A 25,499-nucleotide genomic window follows, 5' to 3' on the forward strand; every position below is an offset into this window, starting at 1 on the left:
CAATTAATTGTCTATTTTTTTTTTTTATTTTGAAATATTTCCTGCTTTTGATCTTGATGATATGGACCAATTAGATGCGCCGATCCCGCTCGAAATCGGGTATTACGACCCGTTCTCGCTCTATGCGCACCTCAAAAAGGACCTCGAGGCCATCACGCGGATTGAGAAGCTCCATTGGAAGCCGGGTCCCGCCAGCTCGGTGCGCACCCTCAGTAACATCAAACTCAACTACGTCCAGTCCACAGACAGCAAATATCTCAACTTCATTTTCATCACCAGCACCAGCATAGACGAGTACCGCGCACGAGTGCGGCCTGTGGTCAAGCAATGGCTCAACAACGTCAAGTCGGCCAAGCCGACGTCTGTCTACTTCATAATTCTGTACGAAAACACCGCGCACATTTCGAGGGCAGAAAAACTGCTCAAAACCAACCTGCTAAACAAGCTGAAGACGGATTTTGTCGACGACATGCTCACGTTCGACAACATCTTCAAAATCAAGTCCAGCTACCCGTCAGCGGTCGAAAAAAGCGAAGCCTGGGCCGGCCTGGCCAACTCGGTCAAAATAGGGCTTGTCGAGTCAATTGGCCACCGACTCGCGTACTATCGCTCGCGCGACACGCTCGACGGCATGAACGAGCTTGCTCATCTGTTTATGAGCATTGGACAGTTGGACGACGCGCTGCAATGTTATAAGGATATGATTGCGAAGGTTGATAAACTCGACCTCGCCGAGGGGATTGAAAGCTGCTCGTTTGGAGACCTACCTCTTGCTGACAGCACGCCAGACATTGACTACAAGTCGAGGTTCAAGCTCAAGGCGTTTTTCTACAAGCAGTCAGTGACCATTTTGCGCAAAACGGCGACGAGCGAGGCTCTCATGATTCGCACCCAAATGGAGTGGATCCAGGTACTTTCGCGGTTTATTGAGTCGTTCGACGAGAGCTACAAGAAGAACGAGATAGCAGTGGTTTTGATCACTGACTTTCTGAACAATGCACACCTCCAGAAGCTGCTGGGTGGTGTCGAGCGAGACCTGGCCGAGCTGTACGAGAAGCTCGGCGACATTAGAATTTTACGACGCAACGAGCTGGTCAAACTTGCGCATTGCAAGGGCTACGTGCTTGCCGGCTCTCTGGTGGACGTTCCGATGCATTCTGAGAAATACGAGCTGTTTGACGATACCGTTAAGAGCATACTAGATTCAGAAAGCAGGTTCCAGGAGTACGCCATTGACGAGACGAAAAAAGTCATTGAAGACTACTCCAAAGCGCAGTCGCGGCCGCGTACCGTCGACACGTTGTCGACCGAGCTGGCACTGATTTATTTCCACAACATGAAGGAGCTGGAGACGTCGTTGGAGATTTTGAACGACTCGTTCACCTATTTCAAAAACTCCGAATGGAAGTACATCACGCTGGGCATACTGAAGATATTCATCGCCAATCTCGAGCAGCTGAGCGCAACGTACGAGGACGTGCTGCCCGTGCTTTTGACGTCGTATTTGGAGCTCGTCGCCAAAGACGAGCCGTTCGAATCGGACAAGTTTTCCAAGATTCTCGACAACCTGACCGATCTTGTGGTATTTGAGTCTGCCGACCTGTTTGACTGCGAGCTCGCTCCCTGCATCGACCCGGCCGGCGTCGATACGTACGAGCTGGGAGTGCGGATCACCAGCAAAATAGTGCTGCCGGTGGACGAGATTATCGTGAATTTCGATAGCACACAATTCCGGCTTGGTAGCTGCTCTCTGGAAAAACACAGCAACTATAAGTTGGAGTCAAAGGACCTGGTGTGTGGTGATTTGGAAGCCCGGAGCGTTGTGGTACGCTCTGGCAAGCTGGAAATCCGCAAGCCGCTCGACTTGCGTGTTTTTGCATATCCGATTGAGCAATTCTACAAAAACGGCCACCTTTATCAAAACACCGTGATAGATGCCGTTATTCCGCGAGTCAGAGACCTCAACAGGGACGAGATCATGCTGGTCGCCAAGGTTGGCTCTGAGCAGCTCTCACGTTGCGAGTTTGTGTTCCACAAGACAGATATCGACCGAATGGTGCCCAAGGCAGAGTATTTGGTTGAGAGTGACGGAAAAGTTGTTGAAACGGAGGTCGAAAATGACATGGACCAGCTGGTGTTCAAGTGCAACTGTCCGTTTTCTCCCGGCTCGACGGTGACCGTGAGAATTCCGTATTTTTTCCCGCCAGAGGTGTCCAACACGCTCGTGCCGTTGTCGTTTGGACTGGTCTTTGGCGACCGCTCCGTGTATCTGACCAAGGACCTGGACACCCAGCTTCAGATTGCGGTCTCGGTGCAGGACATCTTCAAATCGGCGCAGCTGTTCTCTAATTACTCCATCAACTCGCCGATCCACAACCGCCCCGTCAGGGTGCAGAAGGTGGACCTAACGTCGCAGAACTCGACGGTGGTCACGTGGAAGCAGCCGCGCAACATTATTGCGTTCAACGACCAGGGGTCGACGTTTTTCTACAAGATCGAGAGTCTCAGCGACGAGAGTCTGAACCTGCAAATCGACTACAACGACATTGAGGACGAGATAGTTGTTGGGCTTGAGAAAATGTTCCACAAACAGATTCTGGACGAGGAGCCGGAATTAATTAAATACTCGAGTCTTCTGCGCACATTTTTCAGGGCACAGAAACCAAAGCTCAACCATTACTCTTTGACGAACTGCATCAAGACTGACCCATTTGAAACCAAAGTCCACCAGAGAGTGCTTTCGCGACTGCATCCTGCCGACGTCCAGAGTCTTGCCGACAAACTGCGGGACTTCTTTGGCCGCAGCTACGACGTTTCTCCGGATCTGCAACAGGAGCTCATCTCCGCGTCCTGGAAACAACTCAACATAGTGGTCACGCTCCCTGTGATCAACACAATCAACATTGTCGAGTTCCGGTTTGCCAAGCAGCTGCAGTACCTAGTGTGCGAACCAATCCACGCACGTCTGTCGCTCCACGTTATTCTCTTTAAATTGGAAGAAAAGGAGAACAAAAAGGTGCGGTTCCAGAACGAGCCGGAGATCCCAAAAAACATCAACCTCAAGCTGGATCTTGTGGAGAACGAGAACAACTGGCTTATCGCCGGCCTCAAGAACTTCGACCTCGAATTGGACCTCCAGAACGACAAAAGCGCCGCGTACGAGTTCGATCTCGTTCTCACGCCGCTGCGTGTGGGCAAATTGGAACTGCCGCGGGTCGAAATCAGAAACAAGTCCGACTTCCAGATCCAGATGGAGCTCGACTACAAAAATAGCTCCGAAAACCTGCTGGTGGTCTCTGAACTCAACAAAGTGACGTATTCATTCTAGATAGCCTGTTCATAGCTCATAATGGAGGACAGTAACGATTTGGCATCTGGCTTAGACGACACCACTGCCGGCTTGATACCATTGTCCAGAAGATATTCCTCTGTCGTCGGGCCGATCGACGCAATTTGGAAATTGTGCTTTTTTTCCTTGAGGATATTCACAATGTCGGCCGTTCCCTGAGGAGAAAAGAAGATCAGCCACGACTTTTCCGGCGCCGTCGACGACAGCTGCTCGTACCTGCTTTGCGTGTCTTCGAGGGGCTCCGTGCGGTAGGAAACGAGCTCCAGAACGCTGAAGTCGATGGACTTGAGTTTGCGCGGAATAATGTCTTTGCGTATTTCTCCCGTGAGGAAAAGCACCTTCTTGGCGCTCGAACGGAACAGCGGGTCGCGAATGATGATGTCCGACAGAATTGAGCCGTTCCCGGCGTCCTTGCCGCCACGAATATCTGTAAATCCCAGATTCTCAAGATACTGCGACGTCGTAGGACCCACGGTGTAGGACGGTTTGTTGAGAATTCGGTCGAGCCGTTCGAACTTCTCGTGCCGCAGCTCCTGCAAAAGCTTGGCGAGCGTCTCGATGCACCGCTGCGACGTCACAATCAGCGCCTGGTACTCGTCCAGATACAGATCGGACTTGAGGAATTCCTTCACCTCTTTTTCGTTTATGGACGAATGTCTGAGCAGCGGCAGAAACACCGGCTCGTACTGGTTCTGGCTGAACAGCTCGTCGTACGGATCAGTAGGAACTGTTTTGTTTTTCAGCAGGATTATTCGAGCCATTATCCAATAGAGAGAAAAATAAATGTCATTAAATAAAATAATTACTAGCAGCGGCGATCGACGCGACGGCATCACGAAACTGTCCTCTTCTCGACCAAGCGCAGCGGCTTGTACGCGGAACTGTCGTCCAGGCCCCAGGAATCAGAGCTGTTGCTGGTGTCTGCGTCGTCGTCGGAAAGCGAACGACAGTTGTTTATTATCACGGACGAGTCTTCGTCGCTGGGAAGACGCTCGTCCATCTCTTTGAGCGTCTTGAAGATGATGAAGAAGTCCTCGATGTTCTGCTTGAAAATGACATTAAAGTTGGAACACGTGAGCTTGAGGTCTGCCACCAGCTTCTCCTGGAACTTGCAAATTATGGTGGATAGGTTCTGTGAGTCTTTGTGGCTCATGGACGAGTTCTGCAAGCTGGTCTGGAATAGTTCAAACAGTCTTGCCACAGTGGTTTCAATGCGGGTGTCGCATTCCTGGAGGATCTGGTCCTGGCTGAGATATTCGGTCTTGAGCAAATAGAACTCGAAAAGCAGCAGACTGAGCTCGCGTAGCAGACCGAAACACTGTTTTTTGCACTCAAATATAAAGTTCTCAATGAAAACGCACTCGTCCTTCAGATACGCTCCTGTCTCCTCCAGCTTGCGCAGCGAGTCCAGGTCGTCCAACCCGAGCAGCTGGATCTGCAGCTGGGCGATGTCTGACGTGAATAGGCCGTACAGAACCGAAATCCAGTTGTAGATCCATTGCTCGTTTCTGGTTGTGAACTGTCGCAGCTCTTCGCGCAAGTCCCGCTTGGCATCCTCAATGCCTCTGCGGGTCTTGCTGATGTCGTCGTCGTGCACTCGTAGCGTCGATTGGACGGTTTCCAGCCTCTTGCTGATATCCACGAGCGTCAGGTCGGTGGACTCGCAATAGGCCTTGAAATAGGCGTCCGAATCAAGAGAAAAGTCGTGGTCCAGGTCCTTCAGGACGTCGCTGAGGCTCACGTCGGTGCCGCTGTCCATATTCCCCAAAATCTTCTCCAGCAAAATCTGCGAGTTCGTGAGCATAAGGTTGCATTTGCACATCTGGATCTTGGCGAGCTCGTACTCCTTGTCCATCAGCTCTGCCTTGATATCCACCTGTGAGACATACTGATCGACCGTCTTCTTGAGATTCGCGGACTGGTGCTCAAGCTGCTGCATTCTCGCGGTGTAGGTTGACAGAGAAGACTCGAACTTGTTGAGGTTCTGCTCCGTCTTTTCAGAAACCTCCTTGATGGTGTCGAACTTGTGCAGCTCGTTCTTGATGTTTTGGCGACAGGCCTTGATCTTTGTCTGGAACTTTGCCACCAAGTCCTCGACCTGCAGCATGCCGTTCTTCACCGCCGTGTTGAGATCCGTGTGCAGGGTATCGCTTTCCTGTTGCAACCGAACAGAAATGTTGTAGAAGAGTTCATCCTCCTTGGCCATGAAATGGTTCAGAGTGGCCTTCAGGTCTGCCATCTCGGTCTGAAACTCGCTCAGAAGCCGTTTTTGTGCTCCAAACCGCCAAAACAGCACGCCAACCAGAACAAAGAGCACGGCGAACAAAAGTGCTCCCAAAGCGAGCACCACGCTAAACACCTCGAGCATCTCTTCGTATTTCGAGTTAGCCAGCGTCTGGCTCTTGTTTGCGTTCTCAATGTCTATGAGCTCCTGTAAAAGATCGATTCCACGAAACTGGTCCTTGCTCGAAGTGACCATCGTGGTGATTATTCCCAGAATAGCCGCACTGAACCCCAGAGTGAGCGACTGCGCCGTGGGGTTGGCGGCCAATTGGCAGAGCGGATCAATGAGTCGGTCCATCATTATGTTGTTTACTTTGCACAAGCGCGTCGCCTGTGTTTATATACCTTTGGCATTTGGGTCGTGATTGGGAAAACGACAACATATTTTGACAGATCAAAAAAGATCAAAAAAAGATGTGTCAGAATAATAAAATAAAAAAAAATAGGATTAATTAGAAAAAATCCATGTCATGTTCAAATCGATATCCAAAAGCTTCAGATCAAAGCCTATAGCCGTGCAGCCGACGGTGGTGGGCACAGACCTGTTCAACCAGAAAGACCTGATTGCGACGCTCAAGACGGGCTCAACGAGCGCCAAAATCGCTGCCGTCCGCCAGTTGATCTCCTCCATCAAGACTGTAAGCATCTCGTCTATCCCGGAGCTTTGGTTTCTCGCCAAACAAAACCTCGAGCTTTCAAACTCGGACCAGCTTCGTCTGGAGACGTTCAATTTGTTTCTCACCTGCATTGAGGCAAGCGACCACTCAACACCCACGAAGATGGCGTACTACAAGGATATACTCGAATATCTCGAGTCGGACATCGATTACAGCGTCCAAAGTCTGAAGCTGCTCACAAACGACGGCCGCGATATTTATGATCTGCTAATTTATCAGCCATATCCGCTTTTCAAGTACCTGTGGAGCACACTAAACAACCTGCCCCAACGAGAAGAGTCACAGACAGAGTTCACCCTGTTCCTTGCAAACTGTCTAAAATTCAACTTCAACCTGTTCGAATCCAAGGATCTTGCCAAAATGCTCTCCAAGGTTCTGGATTTGGCCACGCTCGCTGCCAACATAGAAACGCTCACCGCATACTTCCAGATTATAGACACATACATATCTTTCGGCAGCGTCCCGCCGTCCAGCGTACGCGATATCGTCGACATTCTCGGCAGAGCCAAGCTGCTCGGCACTATTCAGCTGGACCACACGATCGACGGCATTTTGGTGGCGCTTCTGAGCAGCCCGAATTATTCTCTGCTGACTTTTGTGAAGTGCTCTGAAATTATTGGAGCCGAGGAAAGACCCGCATACGGCTGTCTTGTGTTTGTGCAAACATATTTGAATTACTACAGAGACACATCCAAGGTCGGCAGACTGGTCACGGACGTGCTGGAGACCGCCAGCGGGCTGCTGCCGCCGGCTATTGCGTCCTGTCCGGCACAGACGCAGCCGGCCGTGGCCAACGCTATTTGCTCTGTCGTTCTCTCGCTGCTTGACTTGGGCCTTCTTTCGCAACGACAGCTTATGGATGCGCGGTTCTGGGACTGTCTGATGGCTATAGACGGCGACTCCGTGGACGAGTTGATTTTGGCACGGCTCTTTGACCGTCTGCAGGCCGCCAATAATCCCTTATGGCGCGAACACACCCTCCGGCTATTTGAGAAGAATAAAAACCGGCTGTCGGAGTCGCAGCTGGACTACGTCATCGACAGCTACAGCTCTGAGCTCAAATGTGTAGCCATCACCGAAGACTGGCAGCAGAACTGCGAGTCGCTCATCAGCACCTTTGGCACCACCGAGAAGGTGCTTGCAGTCCTGGAGCTGGCTTTTTTCGAGTCGCTGGACATCTGCGAAAACCGCGAGCCTCTCAACCATTATCTGGATTTTTTCCTCAGTGACGGCTTCTGGAACCTCGCCAGCTATCGCGACACACTCGCAAAAATTCTGCTCCGCATAGACAACCAGCTATTGGAGTCGCTCATCGCCAAATTCCCCTCTGCCGCAGTGTTCACCCAGCACGTCGTGTATTCGCTGCTCGCTCTTTGTCAGAGCTCGCGCAACACCTACAAAGCCGGTGCTGTCTTCGACTATCTCCTGAAACTGGCTTCGTCCACCATTTCTGCCGACCACGACACTTTCCTCACCATCGCACGGCTCATGGCGCGCGCCAGACCCGCAGACGACTACATACATTTTGTCGACGTCTGCGACGTGGACGGACTGTGCCACAACCTGGGAAGAAACGTCGACACCGGCCACGCTCGCGACGAGAGCTGGAAATGGCAGTATCCGGAGACACTTACGTATCTGCCGCGGGAGCTGCTCGAAAAGTGCAGCCACAGGTGTCTCAAACGAAGCGACCTGAGCGGCTGGCTCGAACTGGTCGTCTTGACGCTCGAGACGTTCGTCGATTGGGAGGTCTACTCGTTCGTGCTCGGCCATCTGTGTCCGCAGCTGGCGTACCCGTCGCTGTTCCCGTCCCACAACCAGATCCTGCGGCTGCTCCGCACTCTCTGCCACCAGCTGCAGCTGCGGTTCCCGTCGTCTTTCCGCCCGGTGGCTGTGTCGAAAACAGACGTCCAGGTCGCGCTGATCCGCACGCTGTCGGCCATTCCGGCGTACCAGGCGCTTTTTTCCAGAACAGAGGAAGACCTGCTGATCAGCTCTGTGATCTCGGCACTCAAGTCCTGGGACAAGACCGGCATACCGTGTCTGCACTTCCTTATCGTCTCGTGCTACGAGTTTTCTGCCTCGATCAAACGGTTTCTGGGGCCCATTCTCAGCGTTCTGCAGACCAGACTGTCCACCGCTGCTACCGCTGCCCCCATCTTGGACCTCCTGTTTAGTCTTTCGGAACTGCCCGCTCTAATCTCAAACCTCACCACCGAGGACTACAAGCGCATATTTGCCATCGCGTTCAAGTACATCGAGTACTCCAAGGACGCGTTCCAGAACAAAAAAGAGCACGACGTGGACTACCTGGACTCCTCGCTCGACAGACTGCCTTCGACCCAGTCGTTCGAGGTCAGCCAGCAGCTGCTGCTGTTCCTGACGGCGATGTCGTACCGTGCGGTCTGCGGCTGGTTTCTCAAGCTTTCGATGGACCAGCGCAGCCAACTCGTTGACTTCATCAATAAAAATCTGGTAGCTCTCGGATTGGAAGATACGAAAAATAAAGTGCACTACGAGGCCATCAACCGGTTTGCGACGGCTGAAAACAGCGCGAGACAGATTTTCGCCATCGACACAGAAACTGAAGACAACAAGGACTACGACACGCGCCATTGGCTCCACGGAGATGGGCTCCTCACGGTCTCGAGCCACAGACACACGCCCAGGTCGCTGCTCACGTTGCGTCGATCGACCGCGATCGACCGCTTCGAGGTGAGGCTGCCAGCGCGCCACGCACACACGTCCCTCATGCCGTCGTTCGTGGTTTCCGCGCTCCTGGGAGCGGAAAACGCCGCGCTGAGGCCCCTGGAGATGGACGACCAGACCAGACGGTCCGTGGCGGTGATGGACCGGATCCCGGTGGTGAACCTGCACAAAATCGGCGTGGTGTACATTGGCCGCGGACAGACGACCGAAAAGGACATTCTGAGCAACCAGTTCGGGTCGGAGGCGTACGAGGCGTTTCTGACGCGGCTCGGAAAGCTTATTCGGCTGCGTGGCTGCAAGGACTACTACGTTGGCGGACTGGACACGCAGAACGACCAGGACGGCGAGTACACGGTGCATCACCACTCGCCGGTGACACACGTGTGTTTCCACGTGACGACGATGATGCCGCACGGCACCGACGACGCCGTGAGCAGCAAGAAGCGGCACATAGGCAACGACTTTGTGAACATCTACTGGAACGACTCGGGCGAGCCGTTTCTGTTCCACAAGATCGCGTCGCAGTTCAATTTCATGAGCATTGTCATCGAGCCGTGCGCGGGACGCTGCTACCGCGTGAAGATATTCCGAAAGGCAGGAATACCGGGCATCTTCAGCACGACTCACTTCAAGCTCATCAGCGAGCACAACCTGCCGAGCTACATCCGCAACGTGAGCACGCTGTGCGGCCAGTTCTGCGAGATCTGGACCAACTCGGACTGGCAGTTCAACTGGGAGCGCCGCTACAAACAGCTGCAGACAATCAGGGCAAGAGCTAAATAGATGGCTGTGCAGCCAGAAATGTAATTTATTTATTTTATTGCTACGCGAATTATTTTAACGCGTTGGCAACATGGTTACTGTCCTAGGAAACTCGGCTGCACTGCGTAAAAGAAAGACGCTCAAGAAGTCGCTGAACTTCACCGTCATGGTGGTCGGCGAAAGCGGTTCTGGCCGCTCGACGTTCATCAACTCGCTGTGCGACCAGCTGATCGTCGAGCCCTCCTCGACAATACACATGTACTCGCCCGAGGAATTGGTCAACCCAGACCGCGAGATGCAGCTCAGAAAGAGCACTGTCGAGCTGGAGGACGGCGAGGGCGTCCGGATCTGCCTGAACCTGATCGACACCCCTGGTTTCGGCACCAGCATGGATAACAGCGTGTCATTCCAGGTTATTACCGATTACGTCAAACACCAGTACGACGAGATTCTGATTGAGGAGTCCAAGCTTAGAAGAAACCCCAGGTTCAAGGACTGTCGGGTCCACGTTTGTCTGTACTTCATCACCCCGACCGGCCACGGCCTCAAAGAGCAGGACGTTGTTTTCATGCAGTCGCTTGGAGAACTGGTCAACATAGTGCCGGTGATTGCCAAGGCAGACTCTTTGACGCTCGCCGAGCTGAAACTGAACAAGAAACTCATCATGGAAGACATCGAGCACTACAAGCTGCCTATTTTCGACTTCAACGACGACTTCTTCAACCTGGACGAAGGCGCCGACGAGGAGACCATCGAGCTCAACAAGTACCTGGGGAAGACGCTTCCGTTTGCCGTGATGGGGTCCAACACGACGCACAAGGACCCGGCGTCGGGCGAGGTCAAGCGTGTAAGGGTGTATCCGTGGGGCACGATCGATATCTTTGACAACGAGATCAGCGACTTTTTGTCGCTGAAAAACACGCTACTCATCACACATCTGAACGACTTCAAGGACTACACCCACGAGGTGCTGTATGAGAACTACCGCGCCAAGACTCTCGGAGAGGAGGGCGAGATCGGCGACGTTAGCGAGATCAGCAGGGCCAGAGTGTCGTCGATGGCCACGAGCATGACGGGCGTGGCCAACGGACACGAGACGTACCAGTCGCCGAAAGTCGCTGACAGCCCGGCCTTGGACGACAAGGAGGAGCAGATTCGACTCGAGGAAGAGCGGCTGCGCGCGTTCGAGGAGCGTGTGCAGCGCGACCTGATGCTGAAGAAGGAGGAGATCGAGGCTCGGGAACGGGAGCTTGCCGAGATCGAAAGAAGACTCGCTGCGGAACGGCTCGAGGCGTAAGCACTATAGGTAAGTAAGTACAAGCAGTAAGGTGCAGTTGAGGCATGTAGCCCAACACTTAATTTTTTCAGGCAAAAAACGGGGCCGCGAATTTGCATGTGATAGCATTGAGCAGGCAAAGATGCATTGTTGGCTCCGCAGATTCAGGGCAAATTACGGGTGGGAACAGGAGGTATTTATATTTTGCAAGATTCTCCCTTTTTCCATAGAAAATACGCATGTGATTGTAAATTCAACATTTTGGAGCCCGTGCCTTATAAATAATGAGGCTTTACTCATGTTTAATTTAGTCACAAGACATGGAATACGTCGACAAATTCACGGACATTTACTGGGACCTCGCCAAGGACATCGACTTCAACTCCAAGAAGATCCAGACGGCGATATTCTTTGTGGTGTTCAACCCATTGTACTGGAACTTCGGTGCCAGACTCGAGTACAACACTAAACTTCTGTCCAAGCTGGCTTTTGGCAGTAAGTTGCTTGCTGTGTACGCGTTCTCCCTGACCGTCTTCACCCTCGGTCTGATTAGAGACCACATCTACAGAGACGCTATTCTGGACCAGCCGACCTCTCCATTACTGGACACGCCGCTGGTTAAGGCTATCGGGGCACTGTTGTTTGCGACCGGCTCTGTTTTTGTCTCCAGCTCCATGTATAAGCTCGGAATCGTGGGAACTTACCTCGGAGACCACTTTGGCTTCCTTAAAGACGAGAGAATCACGGACTTCCCATTCAGCGTGCTTGACAACCCAATGTACGACGGATCCACTCTGTGTTTCCTGGGAACAGCATTGTGGTACGGCAAGGCTTCGGGAGTGTTCATTTCTGGTCTTGTCTACGCCATGTATCAGCTTGTTGAACTGATAGAGGAGCCCTTCACCGCCAAGATCTACTCGAAGCGGGATGAGCAGAAAAAGGCAAACTAGAAAACGAAGGCGATTAGGTGTATAGATACGAACAAGCTTCTGGTGATGATTTTGACTGTAGAATTAAATTTGTTGGCTTATTATATGTATCATGTGCTACCAAGCTGGCCTGCTCGTTCATGGTCGAAAGGAGTAGAAATCTACGCGTATATTGCCTCTTTGGCCAAGTGGTAAGGCGTCGCACTCGTAATGCGAAGATCACCGGTTCAAATCCGGTAGGAGGCATATTTTTTGCATCCCCAAAAAAATCAGAAATAAACTAGAAATATTAAGTTAAAAAAAATAAATCCAATTTTATTAAATCTATGCACAAAACGTTGAATCTAACTAATATCTATTATGTATCATCATACTTAGAAATCAATACCAATGACCATGGCCAACAGCGCCATTCTCACAAACAGACCGTAGCGCATTTGTCTGAAGTAGGCTGCTCTCTGGTCAAAGTCCACCTCTTCCTTGATCTCGTTGACTCTTGGAAGCGGGTGCATCACACACATGTGCTGTTTGGCGTGTGCAAGGATCCTGTTGTCAACAGCATACGAGTCCTTGAGTCTCTCGTATTGCTCCTTGTCGGCAAATCTCTCCTGCTGGACTCTGGTGCAGTACAGCACGTCAGACTTGGCAATAATTTCCTTGGTGAGCTCCGTGGACTCTCCAACAAGCATTCCTGACTCGGCAAGCTTCTTTCTCATGTTCTCTGGGAGTCTCAGCTCTGGAGGAGAAACAAGCTGGATTCTCACTTGGTAGTGTTGCAAGAGCTTGCACAGAGAGTGCACCGGTCTTCCGTATTTCAAGTCTCCCATGAACGTGACCGTGATTCCGTTAACAGTACCCAGCTCTTCTCTGATGGTGAACAGATCCAGGAAGGCCTGCGTAGGGTGTTCTCTGGAACCGTTGCCGCCGTTGATGATAGGGACTGGAGAGTATTTGGCAGCGATATCTGCACTTTCCTCCGAAGGGTGTCTCAGCACAATGGCGTCGGAGTAGCAGGCCATGGTCCGGATGGTGTCCTGCAACGTCTCGCCCTTCTTGACGGAAGAGCCCTGTTCGGAGATAGAGACGACACGGCCACCCAGTCTCTGCATGGCAGCGTTGAACGACGACGAGGTTCTGGTGGATGGCTCGAAAAAGGCCGTGGTCAGGACGCGGCCCTTCAGCACGTCCAGGACACCTTCTCTCTCAACAGCAAGTCTCATCTCCTGCGCCACAGCAAACAGAGCGTGCAAGTGGTATCTGGAGACCTGGTTCACCGACAGAACAGAGCTCCGAAGGAACGGATTGTCGCCCTTGATGTAGGAAATAATGGCGTTCGGCAACGACAGCTCTCTTGGAGGCATCGAGGAAACAAGGTCGGCACCGGTCGGAGTGTCATGGGACTCTGAGATTGCGCTGGTGTCTCTCAGAGAGTCGATGAGGGTCGATCTTCTGGCGCCGTCGAACGAGTATCTCGAGGCCCTTCTGCCGGCGATAGCTGGCGAAGCAGCCAACTGAGCCTCTGCCACGGCTGGAGTGCCGGCAAGAGACGACGGGTGCTGGACAAGGAAGGCGTTCTCTCTTCCAAGGGCCTCGGCAACGACAAACTCGCCCTCGAGACAGACCGTCTGGCCGTTCATGTGCACTCTTTCAACGGCACCCTTGAGGTTTTTGGACTGGAACGGCGACCAGACGCTTCTCTTGGTCTTGAGCGAGGACATGGCTCTGTCGACGTCGACCTCGATCACAGACTCGTTGTCTCTCAGGTTGAAGATCTTGATCGGGTTGTCGTGCAATTTGGCAATAATGTCCTCAAATGTCAGCTTGTCCTCTGCCACAGCAGAAAGCAGTAGTGGCAGCGTGTCGGCAATGCCAATGGCCGGTGTCACCGGCTGGCCAACGTGCTGGGCAAGCAGACATGGCGTCTCGCCGACAGAGAAACAGTCGACAGAGTCCAGGTTGTCCCATAAAGCTTTCTGGTCCTCCTTGGTTGGCAGGAAGCTTGCTCCAGGATACTCTTCCTGCGAAACAAACAGCGAGTACACAGACACGTCGCACGACACCTGCAGACCTTTGCCCTTGGACATGGTGATCAGAGCCAGGTCGTCTTTGCTGGTGACGTTGGCGACGTGGATCTGTCTGTTGTAAAGGGAGGCCAGCAAAAGCACGGACGCCAGGTCGGTGGTCTTGGTGTCTGTGACAATTGGCTTGTTCTCCGGCCAGACGCCGAAGTGTGCAGAGGTGGATGCAATTTTATTCTTGAGGAACTCGCTGGAGCGCACAAGCAAATACGACGTGAGCGAGGAAACGTGCTGGATCTGGGTTGGGTTTTCCTCCGTCGCAGCGACGCCGAACGAGAAGTCCGTGTAGGTGGAGTCCTGCGCGAGCTCGTGGGCCCTGGCGAGGGATCTGGCGTCGACAATGAACGAGCCAGAGTCCGTGACTGGGGAGATGGAGGTGAGAGTGAACCCGGCCGCGAGAGCAGCCTTGGTGACGGCCTCGACGTTGACGGGAGCAGAGTCAGACGCAAACGATGGCACAAACGTGGAGATCGAAATCAGGCCTGGCAGCTCGACGGTCTTGTGCGAGGTCTGTGCGTCGATATTGGAGACTTCCAGACTCAGGTTTCTGGCGATGGCCTCGATCAAAAGCTTGGCGTTTTTCACGTTGGTGACCAGAGGAACGGCGTAGTCAACGGCCATTCTTCTGGTTCTGTAGCCCTTGGACACGTACGAGGCCGGTCTTCTGAATCTGTTGGCCGACGGCAGGTTGATGTACAGGTCGATCAGGTTGTTTGCCAGGTGCTGCGTCAACGAGTACTCGGCCTTCTGTTTGTCGTCCTCTCTATCGGTCAGCAGCTCCAGATACTTGACGGGAACTCCGTGTTCCTGGATGAAGTCGGCAGTTCCGGACGTCGCAAACAGGTTGTAGCCCAGCTCGTACAGTTTCTTGATGGATGGCAGCAGTTCCTGTTTTTCCTTGAAGGAACCGATGGACAGAAGAATGTTCTTTTTTGGCAGCTGGAAGCCAGTCGAAATCAGAGATTTGAGATAGGCCTCGTACTTGTTGTGGCCGAAACAGGCCACCTCACCGGTGGAAGCCATCTCAACACCAAGAACAGGGTCGGCGCCAGAAAGTCGCGAGAAAGAGAATTGAGGAACCTTGACGGCACAGTAGTCGTCTGGCAGCTTCTCGCCAGGGTACGGCTTCACAGGAATGTCCATGATGGCCTTGGTGGCCATCTCGATCATGTCGGTGCCAACCACCTTGGAGTTGAACGGGAACGACCTCGACGCTCTCACGTTACACTCGATCACCTTGATCTCGTTGTTCTTGGCAATAAACTGGATGTTGAACGGTCCCGTCACGTCCAGGGCCTTTCCGATCTTGGACGTGGCCTCGACAATGCGGCTCACGGTCTCCTTGTCCAGGTCCTGTGGCGGAACAATCAGCGTGGCGTCACCAGAGTGGACACCGGCGTTCTCGACGTGCTCGGCCACAACGTGCATGATCAGCTTTCCGTCCTTGGCAACAGCGTCCATCTCGATCTCCTTGGCGTTCTCAATGTACTTGGTCAGAACCACAGGGTAGTCTGGAGAAACCTCGACGGCCTGCGACAGATACGACGCCAGGTCGGCCTTGGAATAAACGGTGTTCATCGCAGCACCCGACAGAACATAGGACGGTCTCACCAGAACAGGGTACGTGACCTTCTCGGCGAACTCCTCGGCCTCCTGGATCGAGGTGAGCTCTTTCCAAGCCGGCTGGTCGACGCCGATCTTGTCCAGCATTCTGGAGAACTTGTATCTGTTTTCGGCGGAGTCGATCATCTCCGGCGAGGTGCCGAGGATCTTGACGTTCTGTCTGTGCAGAGGCAGAGCAATGTTGTTGGAGGTCTGGCCACCCATGGAAATAATGATACCCGAGGACTTTTCGAGCTCGTAGATATCCAGCACTCTCTCCAGGTTGATCGTCTCGAAGTAGAGTCTGTCGGCCTCGTCGTAGTCGGTGGAGACGGTCTCCGGGTTGTAGTTGACCATGATGGTCTTGAAACCTTGTTCTCTCAGCGTTCTGATGGCTCTGACGGCACACCAGTCGAACTCGACAGAAGAACCAATTCTGTAGACACCCGAGCCCAGCACCATCACACCGTTGTCGCTGAAGTCGACGTCGCTGGAGTCCGCGTTGTAGGTCATGTACAGGTAGTTGGTGTAGGCAGGGAACTCTGCGGCGACGGTGTCGATCTGCTTCACGAACGGAACGATGCCGTGCTCTTTTCTGAGTCTTCTGATGGCCACCTCGTTGGAGTTGAGGAACTTGGCGATCTGTCTGTCCTCGAAGCCGAGCTGCTTGGCCTGCTTCAGAATCGACGCCGGCAGCTTCTCCTTCACGCCGTACGACGCGATCTTGTCGGCAAACTTGACGAGCCCCTCCAGCTTGTTGAGGAACCATCTGTCGATGTTGGTCAGCTTGTGGATCTTGTCAACAGAATAGCCCTCCGACATGGCGTTGGCAATGGCAAAGAGACGCTGGTCGGAAGGCGTCTGCAGCTCTGAGTCGATGTCGATCGACATCAGGGCCTCCGTCTTGTTGAACCCGATGTTGTGGTAATCTGTCGACCTGATGGCTTTCTGGATGGCCTCCTCGAACGTTCTGCCAATGCTCATCACCTCTCCAACGGACTTCATGGACGACGACAGCAGAGTCGACACTCTGGTGAACTTTTTCAGGTCCCATCTTGGAATCTTCACCACACAGTAGTCCAGCGACGGCTCGAAACACGAACAGGTGGACTTGGTGACAGAGTTCTTGATCTCGTTCAGCGGGATGTTCAAACCAAGCTTGGCGGCAGTGTAGGCAAGCGGGTAGCCGGTGGCTTTGGAAGCCAGCGCAGACGATCTCGACAGTCTGGCGTTGACTTCAATGATGCAGTATTCTTTAGAGAGCGGGTTCAGGGCGTACTGGATGTTGCACTCACCAACGACTCCCAGATGTCTAATCACGTTGACGGCAGTGGTTCTGAGCATGTTGTAGTCCTCGTCAGAGAGAGTCTGGGACGGAGCAACCACGATCGAGTCTCCGGTGTGGATTCCCAAAGGATCGAAGTTCTCCATGTTACAGACGGTGATGCAGTTGTCGAAAGCGTCACGAACAACCTCGTACTCGACCTCTTTCCAGCCCTTCATGGACTTCTCAACAAGGACCTGGGGAGAAGCAGCAAAGGCTTTCTGACACAGCTCGATGAGCTCCTGCTCGTTGTCGGCAAAACCAGACCCGAGACCTCCCAGAGCGTAGGCGGCTCTGACAATGACCGGGAAGCCAATTTCTCTCACGGCAGCAAGCGCCTCGTCCATGGAAGATGCGGTCTGAGACTTGGCGCACTTCTCGCCAATCTCGTCCATGGACCGTGCAAACAGCTCTCTGTCCTCTGTGGTGATGATGGTGTCGATCGGCGTACCGAGAACCTTGACGCCGAGCGACTCGAACTCGTCCTTCAACTGGATACCAACGTTCAGGGCGGTCTGGCCACCAAAGGTGCAGTAGATGGCATCGGGCCGCTCGTGCTTGATGACTTTCCTGACAAACTCCGGCGTGACAGGCAGGAAGTACACCTTGTCTGCCAGGCCCTTGGAGGTCTGAATGGTGGCAATGTTCGGATTAATCAGGATGGTGTATATTCCTTCCTCTTTCAGGGCCTTGATGGCCTGCGAGCCAGAGTAGTCGAACTCTCCGGCTTGTCCGATGGACAATCCACCGGAACCAAGAACCAGCACTTTCTTGGCGTTCACGCGTGGATGCAGAGCTCTGTTTTCGTCGATGTTGCCGCCCGGGAACTCCACAGCCCTGAGTTTCTTGGAGCTCTTGAACTCGATGACGGTCTGGATAAATGTGTCAAACAGTACTTCTGTGTCTCTTGGCCCAGGAGTGGACTCGGGGTGGAACTGGACCGAGAAAAACGGCTTTTCGGTGTGGTAAATGCCCTCGTTCGAGCCGTCGTTGGCGTTGACAAACAGCTCCTTCCAGCCAGGAGCCAGCGTGGCGACGTCGACGGCGTAACCGTGGTTCTGCGACGTGATGTAGCACTTGCCGGAGACGGTGGACGTGCACGGAATATTGTGGCCTCTGTTACCGAATTTCAGCTTCAAAGTCGATGCGCCCGAGGCTCTGGCCATCAGCTGGTGGCCAAGACAGATACCGAAGATTGGCGTCTTGGCCTCATCGAGACACTTTCTCAGCTTCTCAACAACGCCGGTCATGACGGACGGATCGCCAGGACCGTTGGAAATGAACAAGCCGTCGTACTCCTCGCTCGTGAAGTCGTAGTCCCATGGCACGACCTTGAGCGAGACGCCGCGGTTGACAAAGCATCTGATCTGGTTGTATTTCATACCCACGTCGACAGCAACGATTCTGATCACCTTGCCGTCAGGACCCAATCTGGCCACCTCCTTAGGCGGATCGTAAACCACAGGCTCTTTCGTGGAAACAGCAGCAACCAGGTTCTGTGTGTTGGGGTCCACCCACTCAGGAACAACAAACTTGTCCTTCCAGGTCTGAGGATCCATGCACTCGGAAACGCTCGTGCCTGGCTTCTGCAAACACAGTCTGCCGAGAGTAGAACCGTCTTCTCTGAGTTTCTTGGTCAAAGCCCTGGTGTCGACACCGTAGATCGCAGGAACACCCTCGCTCTTCAGCCATTGGCCCAGAGACGACTTGGCAAGGTAGTGAGAATATTCCTCGGTGTAATGAGCGACAACCAGACCGGCAACATGGATTCTGTTGGACTCGAAGTACTTTGGCAGCTTCTCGACAACATCGTCCATTATCTGGCGGTCTGGAACACCATAGTTGCCCACCAAAGGGTAGGTGATGACAAGAATCTGACCCTCGTACGAAGGATCGGTAATGGACTCTGGATATCCCACCATACCGGTCTGGAAGACAAGTTCACCAGCAACTGCCTTCTCAGCACCAAAGGAATATCCTTGCAATGCAACACCATCCTGGGTCTCCAGGGTGATGAGAGTGTCTCCAGTGCTCTCCATTGGCGGAGAGATTGGATTGGAAAACTTCACAGACATGGTAAAAAAAATATTTTTTTCTAAAATAGAGGTTAATATATGTCCTTGTCTACGAGAGGGCTACAAGTCCTCTCCTTAACTCACGTACTTTAAGTCCCTTTTCAAGCTCTGTAGCCAATAAAAATGTACAAGTGTTGGAATGGCAGCAATCAAAATCCAATTGGGGTTTGATGGGAGCTGAAAGAAGGTCTTTGTCTATGAGAAGGAGAGAAGAAGGGAAAAAGAAGATCCTGAGGAAGCTATACAGTTTAAAAATAAAAAAATTTTCAGAAAAAGAAATAGGTCGTGCGACACCGAAGATGCAGATGCGATGATTCAGGCCGTTTGGAGAGCCGGAAAAACAAGCAGGAAGCTGGCATGGCCTCCTTGCTGCAGATCAGCAATGGTTTCTTGTTTCGTCACTTTCTCCGCTATTTTTGACAGGGTTTTCCTATTGATCAATTTTTTTTTCAGCATGCACATCTTGTTACGTAGCATCCAGACTGCAGGAAAAATGAAAAACAAGATGGACGAGTTGGGAGTCGAACCCAAGACCTTTCGCATGCTAAGCGAACGCGCTACCAACTACGCCACACGCCCGAGAATACGTTGATTTCGGCGCATGTCCTTTACACCGGGCTGCTTTTAGTAAAAGACGCAACAAATAAAAAAGTGAATTACCGATTCCGATACCGGGAGTCGAACCCGGGTCTGCCCGGTGAAAGCGGACCATGATAGCCGTTACACTATATCGGATAATTACATAGTTGGGTCGGCTGTCAGGCAATACATTGAGGTGGGTGGGCGTATTAATGGTAGCTGCGTGGGGGCAACGTTGGCGATGGGGGCCTATTTGGAGAAGTAATGGTCGTCCCCAAATATTGAGTGGGTGGAGGTGCATATATTGGGTGCAACGGCCGTGTTGGCTGCACATACGGGCGCTGGTGCCGCGCTGGCGACGTTGAGTGGGCACGCCGTGAAGGCCTAGGTGGGCGCTGAGGCGGTCTCTGTGGAGTTGGTGGCGGATTCTCGTCGTCTGACGGTAGCGGCCTGTCCACCGCGGACGCCACTTCTGAAGACGTCTCCGAGTATGCTGGCGGATCAGCCGTGGGGCGGGAGTCATTGATGGATAGTGGGTCAATTGCCTGGTTATTGGGTATGCTGATTTCGCCTGGCGATGGCATTTCCGTGTATTTTGGCGAGGGAGGCATGTTTGCAAGGACCTCCTCCTCAGAAATGAGCGAATCTGAGGACGAGTTGGGCGTTGCTGGCCGTGAAGGCAGTGGTGGTAGCGGAGGCGGGGTCTGCTCCCCCACGGGAGGCACAATGTGGATGTCAGGCACGTTGGCGGCCGTCAAAAACGGGTTATTAGAGTGAGACATGTAACTTGAAATGGCAGCGACTTCGCCATCTTTGCACGGGGGAAGAAAAAAAAATAACGACTCGAAATTACCTAAGCTCAAGTTTATTCCTCAAATTTTTCATGTTTGGAGCAGCAAGAACGGTCCAGAAGTCTGGCGCGAACCTTCAGTTTGTGCGGACCAAGCGTATCCGCGCAGGGCTGGATCCTGTTGCGCAGCGGGTGGTCACTCAGCTTTCGGTTATATCTGCCAACAGAAAAATGCCCAAGATGCTAAAACTGTCGAAGGAAGACTTCGTCAAGCACGTCACGGTTATGAGAGCGTGGGGGGTGGTGCGCAAGGAGAAGAAGCAGGCGGAGGAGGCGCAGCTGAAACAGCAATACGAGAGCATCAAGGAGGCCAACGAGGACCTGAAGCACGTGAGCCAGAAGCTGTTTGAGGCCGCCAACAAGCTCGAAATCGGCAAGCGGTTCCCGCTGGAACTGCGTGTGCCGACCGAGTATCCGAGTAGAAGCGGGTGGTTCTACGACTATACGCCACGCAAACTGTAAATAGAGCACGATATAACTATTATTACCAGACTCTTTGTAGAAAGTTGGTGACTCTTGGTCTGTCCGGGTTTGGCAGCAGAAACCATATGATACAAGTGCAAGCGAGCAGTCCGATGACAAATGGCATGCAGACAAAAGCGCCCGCGTACTGGGACACGAGTCCCACCATGAAGGGGAACAGGGCGCCGCCCGAGGAGCCGAAAGCGGTCATGATGGTGAGCGATATAACCTGGATTTTCCGTGGCAGGATGCGCACCGCAATGGTGATCATGAGCGGGTAGATTGGGCCAATGAAGATGCCCGCAAACGACACAGCCACGGCCTCGACGATGAGGATCGGGATGACCCAGCCGAGCAGCGTTGTGACGATGGCGCCTATGATCATGATGGTGACACCGCGCTTTGCGCCGAGAAACTTGTGGATGTTGGTGGTGAGAAATAACCGGCCGATCGTGAGACCGCCCCAAAATCCGGACGAGACATAACCAGTGCTCGAGGCTTCGCCTCCGCGGTACACTTCCAGGAACGTAACCACCCAGCCCCCCATCGAGACCTCTGCGCCCTGGTAGAACAGCACGAAGAACGCCAACAGCCACGTGCGTGGGCTTTTGAGCGAGACCTTGAGCACGCTCTCCTCCTTTGGCTCCTGAGGCCCCTCCTGATGCCGCAGCGTCTCTGTGAACCCGAGCGTCTCCTCCAACATTGTGTATTTGCCGTCGTCCTCGCCCGGGTTCTCCGAGGTTGGCGTGTGCGCTTTTGGCTCCCAGTTATCCCATGGTTTCAAATCGTCGTCAGCACCTTTGAACGCAAACCACATGTTCCAGAAATTGAACATGGACATGCCAAGCAGGATGAGGTAGAACAGATGCCATCTCACGCCGCTGTCGATCATTCCCGTGGCGATCAAGGGGCCCACACACGCGCCCAGCCCGTAGCCACCGTGGAAATAACCCAGATACTTGGAAGACCTCTCAAACTTGGACAGGAAGATATTCTGCTGAGACAGGCACGTAGCGAGCCCGAGACCGCCGAAAAAGAAGCCCACCACGACGAGCGGGAACTTGTAGCCCGGGCTCACCAGCGCGTACATGACCACCAGCGCCAGACACCCGCCCGACGTCATCTTGCGCTTGCCCAGCAGGGGCTCCATCTTGGGGCAGATCAGCGCGATGATGATAAACCCGATGGCGTTGGCCAGCCAGATCAGCGACACCACCGCGTAACTGATGTTGTAGTACTTCTCGATGGTGGGCAGCAGAGCTCCTGGTGCTGCGTCGGAGAGCCCAGCAGACACAGACCACAGCACCACCGAGATCACACGCCACTTGTTGCGTGGCGGGTTGTCCAGCGTCATCCCGCCCTCCACTTTGTGGCTGGCGCCCCCCAACCTACCAGACTCAACAGACGTCGAGAGGGGCTGCTGTGCGGGCGGGATCGGAGGACGCGCAGCAACAAGACTCTTGGTGGAGGCCAGGTCAAAGTACGAATTCGTGCCTGCGCCGTCAAAGTACGAGTTGGTGTTCAGCTCATACCCAGGTGTCGTGGGCAGCGACTCAGGAACCACCGGCAGGATGTTTGCGGAGTCACTCAAAGGAGCGACGCTGCTGTGTGGCATCGACGTGGACGTTCTGCGGTGGACCGTGCCCTGCTTTGAGCCCTGCGAGTCCGTCTTGCTCTTGAGTTCTGTCAGTTCGTTCCCGTTCATAGCGTCAGTGGAAACAGAGGGCAAAAGACAAGAAGAACAACTGGGAGATGTGAAGAAATGGTTAGAAATCTATAAAAATTTGCGGCTGATTGCCGAATCGGGAAACGCCCCGAATCTGGGGAAATTTAGTGGGACGTGAGTTTACAGGTCGATTAGATTTTCCGGAATTGCGAGTGGACTCGCACTGGACTGGACGGGGCTCGAGTTTTCCGACGGCGTGGTTGTGTGGAACTCGCCGAAATTCTCGCTGAGACTCGAGTGCGTGTCTGAGCCCTCCTCTTCCTGCCCCATTACGTCCTGCAGACTCAAGCTGTCGGCTGCACCTGCGCATATCTCGCCGTAATCGACTTCCCCGCCCTCGTCGTCGCTGTCCTCGCGCCGCTGCAGCTGCTCCTTGATCTCGCTGATCAGGTCGGCGTCCTCGGCCGTCGGTGCCGGCTGCACGATCTTGTCGTGTGAAAGGTTGTCTGCGGCGATTTTACTCTTCTCCCCGAAAAGCCGGCCAAACAGCGTCCTCTCCTTTTTCTGCGGCACAGTAGCCACCGACTGGTACTTGAGGGCCTCCTGCTCCTTGCGCAGCCGCTCCTCCTGGATCCGTTTTTCTCGCTCGCGTCGCTCCTTCTCCAGCTTGTGTTTCTGCTGCCGTTGCGCATCCAGCCGGCGGTCTATTATGGTGCGGCTCTCTGTCGCCGCCGTGCGCAGCAGCTTGGAGTTGATCTGCTGTGTCTTTTTGGCCGGCTTCGCAGTCTCCCTCGTGCTCGACCAGCTGAACAGATTCGTCACGCCGGCCTTTGTCGCCACACGCTTCTCCACGCTCGTCCACAGCGCCGCCACAGCCTCCACTCGGCGGTGAGTTTCTGTCTCCAAATGTGCCGCGCGGCCCCGGTAACTTCTGTGTGGGTGCTGTTGCTGCCACTGGCGCTCCGCAGCAACAAGCCTCCGGTACTTGCCCGTCCAGTCTCCCTCAAAGATCATCGTCGCGTCGTCGCCCGTCCCGCGTCCCAGCAGCGACAAACAGCCGTAGTCCACCTTGGGTCGGTCGACTTCCACTTGCTCGAACTCGCCAAAATCGCCAAAGTCGTCTTCGTGGGCCTCTTCGCTCTCATTGGCCGCATTGCCGACGCTTCCGCCCAGCGACCCGCTCTCATCGCTCTCGCTCGCCCCGTCCCATGTTGCCTTTCCCTCCCCTTCCCCCACGCAAACGTCTTCCCACGGGTTTTCTGCAAAATCCATATCTTTTTTTTTTTTATTCATGTTTGAAATATTCACGTTCCCCCAGTTCCCGCAAACCCCTGTCTTTGCGGCCTACTTCACCAACGTGAGCAACCAGAATCACATCCGCGACAGGCTTCTTGCCGCAGACCCTGCCTACAACTACGCTTTCGTTAACGGAGACTATCTGCTCACCCTGGAACAAGTGCTCTCGGCTGTGTACAAGACACTTCTGGACGACTCGTTTGACCGGAAAAAGTCAAAATCGGTCAACACCGAGATCATCTACAACCTTTCGCCGCTCAAGAACATTCTGGAGTGCTTGAAGACGTTTGGCATCACCGACAGCCCGCAGCTGCTGGTGATCAAGATACTAAACAAAGACGATCCAGACACGGTTTTCCGCCAGCTCGCACAGCTCGTCGAGGGAACCCCCACGCAGCTGTCCGACCACACGCTCCAAACCCACGCAGACGTCGTTAGCGTGCGCAAACTGTTCAAGACCCAGGAATCAGATCTCGCAAGACTCTCCAGAACACTCGTCGCAAACACTCAGCTGAAATCTTTATGATGCTGCGCCACATGCTGCGCCGCATCTTCCCTATCTGCGTGCTTGTCTACCTGCTCTATGTCCAGTACGCCTACTGCTACGTGGTGTGCAAGACGGGCATCTACGACTCGGGCCGTCGCTCGGCAGGTGTGGGGCTGATTGTCGGCGAAGCGGTGCTTGTGGCGCTGCTTCTGGCGTCGTGGGCGCTCCTGTTTGTCGCTGGCCCCGGCTCGCTCCCTGTGGCGGTGCCGCCGTACAACCTGAACAGCTACTACGCCAACGGACAGCTGTATGTGCGCGGCGAGCTGGACGAGAAATCGCCGTCGGTAGTGGACGACGCGGCGCTGATTGCGCCGCCGCAGATGTTTCTCTGCAACGCCGACGGCCTGCCCTTCTGGTGCGCCCAGTGCCGTTCCATCAAGACGTTACGCTCACACCACTCCTCCACGCTGGGCCGCTGCATCCCGCGTTTCGACCACTACTGTCTCTACATCGGCACAATCGTGGCGCAGAACAACTACGCGTGGTTTCTGTGCTTTGTGTCGTGCTTCGAGCTGCTCTTTTTCTACATCTTGGTGTCGACGTTTGCGTTTTCCGAGGCTGTGCTCAGCTACGGCCCGCACCACACCCTGCACCCGGCCGCGCTGCTCATGATCGTCGTCAACGAGCTATTCACGCTGCTGCTGCTGACGCTCAACATGTCGATCGGCCACATTTTCCAGCTCAACGAGACCAGCATCGACTTCTTGCAGCTCAGCAGGGCCCGGCAGTACAGATACACGCTTGGCTCGCGCCAGTCGAGACTGAAAAACATTCTATTGCGTCGCAAAATTACCAAAGAACAGGCCCGCACGGGACTCGTCAACTCCCAGCGGTACGTCAGCGCCGAGCATCCGGACGCGCCCAACGTGCGTGTCGTGCTGCCAGTCCCGGAAACAATCCACCCCTACAACAAAGGGTATCTGGAAAATGCTCTGGACTGGTTCAGCAGCCGCAAATTCACCGCTGCGCAGGAAATCGTTGCGTACGAGTACGAAATGCTGTCTCCGCAATTTAGATCCTGGGTGCTCCAGCAAG

At 53.8% G+C, this 25,499-nt stretch overlaps 12 protein-coding genes across 12 annotated transcripts; 6 read left to right on the forward strand and 6 right to left on the reverse strand.

The window, feature by feature from the left end:
* Positions 1-61: 61 nt before the first annotated feature.
* Positions 62-3,328, forward strand: KL928_005063 (uncharacterized protein; the record flags this gene model as incomplete). The annotated part of the gene is made up of 1 exon (XM_043205831.1): positions 62-3,328. The coding sequence occupies one exon, from the start codon at positions 62-64 to the stop codon at positions 3,326-3,328; it is 3,267 nt and encodes a 1,088-aa protein (XP_043057650.1).
* A 51-nt stretch (positions 3,329-3,379) lies between these two features.
* On the reverse strand, positions 3,380-4,110 carry KL928_005064 (uncharacterized protein; the record flags this gene model as incomplete). Its single annotated transcript, XM_043205832.1, has 2 exons — positions 3,380-3,619; positions 3,688-4,110. The coding sequence occupies 2 exons, from the start codon at positions 4,108-4,110 to the stop codon at positions 3,380-3,382; spliced, it is 663 nt and encodes a 220-aa protein (XP_043057651.1).
* A 71-nt stretch (positions 4,111-4,181) lies between these two features.
* On the reverse strand, positions 4,182-5,933 carry KL928_005065 (uncharacterized protein; the record flags this gene model as incomplete). Its single annotated transcript, XM_043205833.1, has 1 exon — positions 4,182-5,933. One exon carries the CDS (start codon positions 5,931-5,933, stop codon positions 4,182-4,184), a length of 1,752 nt encoding a protein of 583 aa, XP_043057652.1.
* Positions 5,934-6,102: 169 nt separating this feature from the next.
* Positions 6,103-9,801, forward strand: KL928_005066 (uncharacterized protein; the record flags this gene model as incomplete). The annotated part of the gene is made up of 1 exon (XM_043205834.1): positions 6,103-9,801. The coding sequence occupies one exon, from the start codon at positions 6,103-6,105 to the stop codon at positions 9,799-9,801; it is 3,699 nt and encodes a 1,232-aa protein (XP_043057653.1).
* A 70-nt stretch (positions 9,802-9,871) lies between these two features.
* On the forward strand, positions 9,872-11,077 carry KL928_005067 (uncharacterized protein; the record flags this gene model as incomplete). The annotated part of the gene is made up of 1 exon (XM_043205835.1): positions 9,872-11,077. The coding sequence occupies one exon, from the start codon at positions 9,872-9,874 to the stop codon at positions 11,075-11,077; it is 1,206 nt and encodes a 401-aa protein (XP_043057654.1).
* Positions 11,078-11,376: 299 nt separating this feature from the next.
* Positions 11,377-12,006, forward strand: KL928_005068 (uncharacterized protein; the record flags this gene model as incomplete). Its single annotated transcript, XM_043205836.1, has 1 exon — positions 11,377-12,006. The coding sequence occupies one exon, from the start codon at positions 11,377-11,379 to the stop codon at positions 12,004-12,006; it is 630 nt and encodes a 209-aa protein (XP_043057655.1).
* A 353-nt stretch (positions 12,007-12,359) lies between these two features.
* On the reverse strand, positions 12,360-19,064 carry KL928_005069 (uncharacterized protein; the record flags this gene model as incomplete). Its single annotated transcript, XM_043205837.1, has 1 exon — positions 12,360-19,064. One exon carries the CDS (start codon positions 19,062-19,064, stop codon positions 12,360-12,362), a length of 6,705 nt encoding a protein of 2,234 aa, XP_043057656.1.
* Positions 19,065-19,852: 788 nt separating this feature from the next.
* KL928_005070 (uncharacterized protein) lies at positions 19,853-20,425 on the reverse strand (the record flags this gene model as incomplete). Its single annotated transcript, XM_043205839.1, has 1 exon — positions 19,853-20,425. The coding sequence occupies one exon, from the start codon at positions 20,423-20,425 to the stop codon at positions 19,853-19,855; it is 573 nt and encodes a 190-aa protein (XP_043057657.1).
* A 101-nt stretch (positions 20,426-20,526) lies between these two features.
* On the forward strand, positions 20,527-20,955 carry KL928_005071 (uncharacterized protein; the record flags this gene model as incomplete). Its single annotated transcript, XM_043205840.1, has 1 exon — positions 20,527-20,955. The coding sequence occupies one exon, from the start codon at positions 20,527-20,529 to the stop codon at positions 20,953-20,955; it is 429 nt and encodes a 142-aa protein (XP_043057658.1).
* A 22-nt stretch (positions 20,956-20,977) lies between these two features.
* On the reverse strand, positions 20,978-22,660 carry KL928_005072 (uncharacterized protein; the record flags this gene model as incomplete). The annotated part of the gene is made up of 1 exon (XM_043205841.1): positions 20,978-22,660. One exon carries the CDS (start codon positions 22,658-22,660, stop codon positions 20,978-20,980), a length of 1,683 nt encoding a protein of 560 aa, XP_043057659.1.
* A 141-nt stretch (positions 22,661-22,801) lies between these two features.
* Positions 22,802-23,893, reverse strand: KL928_005073 (uncharacterized protein; the record flags this gene model as incomplete). Its single annotated transcript, XM_043205842.1, has 1 exon — positions 22,802-23,893. One exon carries the CDS (start codon positions 23,891-23,893, stop codon positions 22,802-22,804), a length of 1,092 nt encoding a protein of 363 aa, XP_043057660.1.
* Positions 23,894-24,500: 607 nt separating this feature from the next.
* Positions 24,501-25,479, forward strand: KL928_005074 (uncharacterized protein; the record flags this gene model as incomplete). Its single annotated transcript, XM_043205843.1, has 2 exons — positions 24,501-24,526; positions 24,594-25,479. 2 exons carry the CDS (start codon positions 24,501-24,503, stop codon positions 25,477-25,479), a joined length of 912 nt encoding a protein of 303 aa, XP_043057661.1.
* Positions 25,480-25,499: the final 20 nt, after the last annotated feature.

This window comes from Ogataea angusta (genome assembly GCF_019207475.1).
Source record: "Ogataea angusta isolate 61-244 chromosome Unknown 61-244_NODE_12_length_299177_cov_91.812086, whole genome shotgun sequence".
In the NCBI taxonomy this organism is placed as follows: domain Eukaryota; kingdom Fungi; phylum Ascomycota; class Pichiomycetes; order Pichiales; family Pichiaceae; genus Ogataea; species Ogataea angusta.